Raw genomic sequence first — 8,555 nt, forward strand, 5'->3', positions numbered from 1 at the left:
TTTCCTAAACCACACTCAGGTTTCCAGGGAACGTTGTTGGCTTGCTTATCTCAGCTCTGCACACTTGTAAAGCTCATGTTAAAGCAGTGAGCTCCTCTACACCCAGTCTGTCGTCCACCCTATCTCGCTCTGTCTCTTTCAATTATCTGGATCCAGGCCTTTGTCATGTGTTTCTCATCCAAGTTTCCAATGTGCCCATTTAAATTTTACCAAAGAAGTTGCTCTCTTGCAGCCATTTATTTTTCCTGATTTTGTCCTATTCGTTTATTTGAGGTTGGACAGCACTTTGGGACCTGTGCTGGGACTTCTGGTGACTGTGTGCTCTCCAAACACAGAACAGAAAGGCTCTGGCTTTCCAGAGAATTTGGTCTTCCCACTGCTTTTAGTACAACTGTGCTTGTAGCTTATACGCAGACCCCAGATTACATGCTCAAGAGCACTCACAGCTCAATATGAACAAACTCTTTTAATTTGTCTAGACCACGTGGTGTTAGGAGAACAAGTGGTGCTGCTCCTTGTCTATTACTGAAATGTAACATGTTTATTCCAGAGGGTGAGGACTGTCTTGGATGCTGTGAGTGTGATCTCTCCAGTGGGTTTTGCTGTCTTCCTGCAGGCAGAGTTAGTGTCTGGCCTACACCAGTGCTCTGAGACCAACCTGAAGAATAAGTGCTACAAGGGTAGCACACCTCCAAGGAGGGGCGGGAGGAGGTGGGGCTGCCCCAGAGGCTTTTAATGGCAGAGTAAATGGGAAGGTATAGGGCAGGGCTGCACAGCCAGTCCAGCACACCCGCTCTCTCTTTGCTCTCGTCCCCCGTGATCTGCACGAGTATCTTGGCTGCACCAAATCCTGAAAGGTTTTTGTTTTGTCTTGTTTTCTTTAAACTTTAGTTACCCATCAGCAGCTTTCAAGATGACAAGAATTCTGACAGCTTGCAAAGTGTTGAAGACTCTGCAAGGCAGATTGGAGTTTTGCAATGTGTCTGCTGATCGCTGGAGTTTCTCAAGGGCTGGAACCAGGTTGTTGAGCACCAAGGTAAGAGTAACAGAGCTGCTGTGTTTTGATAGATGTGTTTGACAGACTGAGAGATAGCTTGCTGCAGATAACAGGGCTTACCTAGACACCAAGGTGAACCAAAGGAAATCGGTCTGAACCCTAAGCAAGGGGGGTTGCTTGGCTAAGTGGTTTTATTAGCTAAGCAAACACAATTTTTCTGTCATCTGGAATGAAAATTATAGGGTAAATTGCACCAAAAGGTGGAAGTTCAGGGTTTCAGTTAATTATTAGAAACACCTGCCCTTTTAGAGGCCTAATAGTTAACAGGACAGATCTTTCAGTCCATATGAGTATGAATTAGATATTTTAAAAACATACTTCACTTGAAGCATGTGATTAATCCCATTGGATCCACAAAGGATCCATTTTCAATGTATTGGAAACTGTGATGACTCTCAGTTTAGTTGGAGAGGTAGACAACTGTTAGTGAGAGCATTAGAGTACCAGCTCTTTCTTCACTGGGACTGGAACTCCTTAGTTCAGTTCCCCGACTTTATTCTGTGTGTTACCAGAGAGCTGCACTTGACCAACCTTGCTAGTGTAACTGAAGCAGGTGTGGCAGAATACAGTGGTGAATGGGACTTGCTGTGAGCACTGGCAGTGGTCTGTCACCATGCTCTTTGCCTTGGGAAGGTGCTCTTCCGTGTGTATCCTGCTCAATCAATAATGTATTTGAATTGGCAACTAGAGGAGTGATGTTTCAAGTGGGTGCTGGGGAAGAGCTGTTAGAGTCTTGGGCTGTGGGCACCCAGTGGATGCCACCTTACCTGTCAGGGTGGAGTATCACTTCTGCCCACTGAAGACTAGGGTTTGTCTTACCTGTCACACTGCCACTGATTTTTTCAGTAGTTCTCTGAGCTCATGACAACAAACTGATTACTTTTAAAACCAAAATTGGCTGCAGAGAAAAGCTGCATGAGGAAAATCACTTCCCTATTTTCATCATGTAGGTTCCAAGTTTGGCTTTATCTCACCTGCTCTTAAAAATAGAGCCTGTGTAGTGACTAGTGTTCTTGCTAGTGGACCTGTCCTCTGCACAGCAATGATGAACTGTTACCTTGGTCACTGTCTTAGAACATAGCACAGTAATCTTCCTCTCAGCTGATTGATCTTGACTCTGCAGTCGGGTCTGCCTTAGAGGGAAGTTATTCCTCCTTGAGATGACAACAAGAGTCTTACTTGTGAATTAGAAAGTCATCATGTTTTTCAGTTTCCACAGCTGCACCATTTGAAGAGGGAGTAAGGCTCTGACTTGAGGAGCAAGTTCCTTCGTTGTTCCTCAGGCTGGTGAAGTGATGTTGAATTGACACTGACCACACATTAAAACTGTGTCAGAGCCCTCAGGTGGGGCAGTGCCATCTCTAACGTTTTCCAGGGCAGGTGCCAGCTTCTCTTGTTCCATTCTGAAATCTCAGCAGGTGGATATGAAATGTCTCTTCCTGTGAAAAAGCCAATTGTGACATGGTTTGAACAATGTCTTGTCTTTGGGCTTTGTGCTTCAAAGTGAAGCAGGATAGGAGAAAGTGGAGACACTTTGACTGCTGGCATTGCTGGATGAGTGGAACCTGTGAATGCAGTAAGAGGTGTTGACAAATGTCACAGAGTATAGGGGATAGAAGCCCAAGATTCATACTTGCCAGCTTGGTTTATGGCCAGTGATGGCCTGTAGCACCAGTGTGATGGTGCTGTGTGTTGTAGAACAGGCGTCCATGCAGGTACACTCAAGTTCTTGAGGGTCTCAGAAACTGTCAAACCAACCAAGCAAGACTGAAGAGTTCTGCTGGAACACCATCCTTGCTTTTCTCTATTGCTTTTTCTCATGCTTTTTGGAGCTGATTCAGTTATTTCTGCCATGCTTTCTGAAATGCAGCAGTTGAAGACTTGTGCACAGATGAGTTGAAGACTTGATTCATGGGCAAGTGAGTTCTAAGACTCTTCAGTCTGTGGTTGTAAGTCTGCTGCAGTACAAGACATCTTCCATTGCTAAAGCTTTATAGCCCATGGTTAGGGTTGCTGGTTCAGCTTTTGATGAGACACCATCTTTCTGTACACATCCCAGGATAATTCTGGTAGGCATCTGCGGTATACTAGATGTGATGCATTTTTACACTGATGGATTAGCATCTGAAGTTTGGATTTGGCATCTAAAGTGACATACTGGTGGTGTTAGGTACATGTTTTGTTACTCATTCAAGGACTGCACCATGACAGGCCTACAAGGTCATACCTTATAATGCTGAGGCATGCAATTAAGAAGTTTGGTGCTCATGGAAAGATGCTGTCCTACTCTGATGGAGTTAGAGTACCAGCTGTTCTAGCATCTACCTAATTCTGAGCTTGTAAAGCTAAAGAGTGATTGCTTAGAGCCAACGACACCAATCCTGAAGGCAAGGAGAATGAATACCTTGATAGGAAAGCAATGCTGAGGGAAACCCTTGGGAGCTATTTTAACCTCAGTCCTAACAATTTCAAATACGTCAAAGGTGGGGCAGAATGAATTCTCCTGTCTTTCTGTTTCAAGGTGAATGACAGGATGTGTTGCAGGGTGGACAAGACCTACTGTGTAGCTGAAGTGCTGAGACTGATGGAGCGTTTGTACTTGCTCTGTGACTAGCTGGCTCACCATAAGGTGCGGTACTCAATCAGCCCCAGAAGTCTCTTTCTGTCATGTATTATGTGACATCTCCTGCTTTGGCATTGACACTGGGGAAGGTTGTTTCCTTTCTAGACTTGATACCTACAGAATTTGTACTATCAGAATAGATGACTGAACTCATGGAGTGTAAGAAGGCTGATATTGAGTGTAGTTCAGGAGCCTGTGGCTCTTGAGATCTCAGCTCAGGTTTTTAATGCCGCCTTTGCCAGGGGTGACATGATGATGTTAGAATTCAGAATCTGGAATACAAAAACTTGAACCTTTCCTGGCCTGGGGCATTTGCTTTAAGACGGTGACAGGCTTCAAAACTGCTTGCCATGGGACATACAAAAGCAGAAGTATACATATGCAAGCAATAAAAAAGAAGGCCTGAGGGAAAATCTAAGGATGAGTGGTCCTAAAAAAACAACCTACTGCATAGCTTTGTGTCAGAGTGTGGAGGTTAACTGTAGTTTTGAGACAAGTGACCAAGTAGTGACTTAGGGCTGGGTTTGATGTTCCAGCCATCATTAGAGTTAATGGATATTTGTAAGAAGTTTGGAGAAAGATGGAAAAGCAAAGTAATTAAGGTGTGTGAGCTAATGGCAGCACAGGTAATGATCCCATTCTCCCATTATTGCAGGCTTAAATGAGTGTTTAGTTGCATTTTATTGCTTTTTCTCAGCAGGTGATTTTAGGGAGCATAACAAAATGCAATGAAAATGTGTTTCTAACCTATGTTTAAGCTAAGTAAAGTAATAGAGAGCATAAGGGAGAGGTGTTAGTTTTAGTAGAATGCCTAATAATTCTTCTCCCTGACTGTTTACTGTCCCGTTAAACTCAATATATATGGGGAAAGACCATTGCCTGTGAGCAGTCTGAGACGTGAGGACTCAGGGGTCCATATGTTCCTACTGCATCCCATCTTTCAGTTCTAAAGGAGAGAGAGAGAGCATCATGAGTGAAAGAGGGGCACAGAGAGCAGACTGGAGAAACCCTGTGGGCTCTCTGTAGGGGTTCATCACATCATTGGTTTCGGGTTAATCAAGCTTCTTTATAATTCAGGAAGGGGCAGAGAAGTTGCAGCTCAAAGCTCATATCATTTAATGCTCATCTGAGGCCAATGTAGTTAAATGGGGATGTAGAGAGCAGTACAAGCAATAAATAGGCAGCTTGTAACAGTATAGCTGGCTCAGTAAGGAGAGGATTGGGAGAGCTATAAAAACCACCAGGAGCAAACTAAAAGTGTAGTTAGAAATGAGAGGGAGTGGAGGAAAATTTTTGGGCACTGGCTTTAGAAACTGTTTCAGCTGACTGTAAAAGGGCTTGTCAAATACATTTTGAGACTTGTGGAATGTAACTGAGAAAATGCACAGGAAGCAGAGTGAGGAAGATGGGTGAGGAGGTGAAAGATAGGTCACAAGCTACTCCATTGCTTTCCCACGTCACAAGCTACTCCCCTGCTCTCCCTGTGGAGGTGGAAGTGAAGAAGAGGTGAAACTGGGCCTATTCCCCTAGAGATAGGGGGAACTCAGTGGGCTGCTGCTGTGGAAAAGAAGATGGGGTACTCATATCCTCGGGTGCTCCTTGACTTCTGCTAGCTGCCTCACCTGTCTTGTTTCCCTCTTCTTTGACTTCTGCCATGAACAAATGGCACATAAATTTGTGGCGTTGTTGTTAACAGCCTTTAGAAGGATTCAAGTTGTTGAAACTGACTTTTCCACCATGGTACTTGTGTGCTGTTTCTGGCTTTGCTTTCTTCTTTGGCTTGGATGGTGAAGACCTAATTCAAAGCTTCTCCCTATATTTAGGCTAAGTGTGAATCATGTTTGGTGTATCCCAGGACACTGACGTGGCTTTTGATTGATTTTTTTAATTCCTATCCTTCCTTCTCTCAATTTTAGCCAGAAGCAAATGTACAAATCTTGCTTGTGAGGCAAGTAGGAAAGATCTGTTCACTGTTCACTTTCCAGTATGAGGGTTTATAGCAGACACTTAAAAAAAAAAAAAAAAAATTGCACTGCAGATCTCTTGGGATTTTGCAGATTTTTGTCATCCATCCTGTAGAAGCAAAGGGCTGCTAGAGCAGGGAACTAACTGGAACGAAATAGTTTTGTTTTTGTTTTTTTTAAATTTATTGTTTGGGGTTTCTGTTGATATATATATTTAATGGAACAGTGCTTTGTTTACTTCATGTGTGAAGTACTTAGTGAAGTAGGTCCTTTGACAAAATGCACAAATACTGCAGCAGTAGCATGACCCTTTCTCTTAGCCATTCTCCATCCTCAAAGCTCTTCAAGAGCCCTGCAGCCTCTGGAGCACAGGGCTAAATATAAAGCTCCTGGTGAGTAGGAAGGAGAAATCATTTTCCAAATGGTGTGTCTCACACTGGGGGTGTGTGTGGAAGAAACATGTAGTTGAGACTACAACAGAGATTCACCTGAGACTACATGGGATGCTTCTTAGAGTGGAGACAAAAGTACTTCATGGAAACTCAGGTTTTTTTGTTTATTTCTTGCTTGTTTTTCTGAGAGTTAAGCTCTCTCCCAACTAATCCCTGATTGAGCCAACTGGCCTTCTTTATAGCTTGTAAATCACTTTTCATATTAAAAGCAACACTGAGAAGACAAGGTAGGCTGGCAGCTTAGGGATATGGTAACACCTCTGCTGGAAACGTCAGCAAGAATAATTGCTTCTGGAATGCTCAACAAACAATCCAACCACTTAATTAAGAATAATAAATCAAGTAAGGGAGGGAAACATTTGAACATCTATGCCTTGGTATAGCTGAAATAGCAGGCAGGTTATTGTTGCTTGGGGACATTCTTTTGCATTACTTGAACACTGTGTAGGGACTCTAATAGTACAGTGGGGGCTTCTGTTCAACAGAAATTATTTCTGTGCTGGTCTGGTGAATAGAAGGGCAGGTGGTCTGTGGTGGGAGGAAAGACATGCAGATTCCTGTCAAATACTATAGGCAGAGTGAAGCTCTAAAGGTCACACTGAGTGCTGTGGATTTTGTCCCTCAGGAGTAAGATGCATCTTAACTTTTCTGGTAATTTTACTGTTGTGGACTTTGTTTCCTGGAGGATTCTTCCAGGCTGTGTTTGCAGTTGGGACTGTGGTTCAAGCAATTACCCCAACTCATTCCAACAAGTGGTAGGACTTGCTTGAACTGGAGTTGATCTTTGGGTGGACTGGAATACGTGGCCTGCTGGGGGAAGGGATCTGTTTCTTGAAACCAAGGCTGAAAGAAACCAGTTCTTGCAGTCAGTCTCCCATTGTCAGCAGAGTGGGCTGGCTTTTCAGCTGGCTTCAGAAACGCCTGTACAGGAAAGTGAACTAAGTCCAAAGCCCACTCTGAGGCACCCAGGCCTCTGTGCTCTGCAATGCTTTGACTGAGTGACAGCTGTCTGTCGTGAGAGGCTTAGTAAGATTAGGAAGCTGACCAAACTGTAGCCTTTCTTTGGGCTAAATATAGGGAATTTAGCCACAAAAACTATATTTATAACTGGGGAGGGGGGAGGAATTCGGTGTTGCTGACTACCCCATCCAGTGGTATGGGAAGGTTCAGAAAATTATAGCTAAACCTTTTGAGAATGAGTGGATGTTTGACATTAATGAGGAAAAAAGGCAAGGCTAAAAACATCCCAGATGCACAGAATTCAATTACTTGGCAGTGTAGTTTGATTTTTAGTATATTTTGCAATACATAAGTAATTGATCTATGCAAGATTTATAACTGCAGAGGAGTCTAGATGAATGTTTGCCATGATTGTTACAAAATGTTCAATGCTGGGAATGAAATTTCTCCTTGCTGTGATTGTTCATCTGATTTACAGCTGATGGAAAGTAGCTCTCCTGTTCCTTTCTACAGCAAATTGATCTCGATTATTCTTTAAAAAAATTCTAGTAAGAGTAATTGTTCTGTTAAAAACCCAATATGAAAAATCATGTTGAGAGCTGCTGCCTGATGGACAAGCTTGGCACAACTCCTGTGGTGCAGACCATTGGAGCTTTTGCACTGGTCACTGCTCTGTGACTGCAGCTCTGTGCCCAGGAGGCATCTGTGCTTTTATTTCAGAAGTAGAAGTTTCTCAGGGCCCAAAAGGTTCATCACCAAAATTCCTTTGGCCCAGAAATTTAATATCAGGTCTATTGCCAGCTTTCCTTCTTCTCTCTTCTCCATGTCATCGGTGATGCTACTGCTTGAGGGAGTCTGCCAACTCATGTTGTCATTTCTGTTGTGCATGTACTCATTATGTTTTGGTAGAAGCTGAAGTTCTCAAGTGGTTTTCCACCCAATTCCTGGACAGGCTAAGAGAGGTTTAGTTTCCAAACGATGCAAATGAGGGTGTGTTTAGTCCAGTATATGCAAAGTCCCAGCTGTGCTACTGAACCTCTTCAGGACTTACGTAAAACTCATTCTCTGTGTCCCGTTTTCCTCAGCTGTAAAAATGGTGATTAAATCCATACGGGATCCCACAATTAGGGTGGGACTCACTTCTGCTAAACACTCTCTGAAAGAAGTGTGTTTTTCTGGGAGGTTTTCCTCTAGGCTGATTGTTCCATATCTACCTCTTCCATGAAAATGTGTGCCTGTCCCTGAGGTAACAGAGAGCATGAGTGTCCTTCTGATCCATGAGTTTATCTCTTCTTGTGTCCTACAGTGGAATGGATTGAAATTTTTAATTTTGGTGTCTGGGAGCGGACCAACTAAGCATACACTTATTTTTAGCAGCTTAGCTGTGCAGCTGCAGCAGAAGTTAAACACCTATCAAAGGTCACAGCTGGATGAGAGAGTCAGCATACTTAGAAGCAAGCTCTGAGCAAACATTGAGAAGAGAGGAGATCCTTTCCCTA

At 43.4% G+C, this 8,555-nt stretch overlaps 1 protein-coding gene across 1 annotated transcript in view; it reads left to right on the plus strand.

Annotated features, from left to right (window-relative positions):
* Positions 1–913: 913 nt before the first annotated feature.
* CPS1 (carbamoyl-phosphate synthase 1, mitochondrial) overlaps positions 914–8,555 on the plus strand; it is a 92,280-nt gene continuing 84,638 nt past the window's right edge. The window contains exon 1 of the mRNA XM_009996927.1: positions 914–1,036. Within this exon, the coding sequence (XP_009995229.1) occupies positions 914–1,036 (123 nt within the window). The remainder of the gene's footprint in view (positions 1,037–8,555) is intronic.

This window comes from Chaetura pelagica, unplaced genomic scaffold (assembly GCF_000747805.2).
Source record: "Chaetura pelagica isolate M959 unplaced genomic scaffold, ChaPel_1.0 scaffold300, whole genome shotgun sequence".
Lineage (NCBI taxonomy): Eukaryota > Metazoa > Chordata > Aves > Apodiformes > Apodidae > Chaetura > Chaetura pelagica.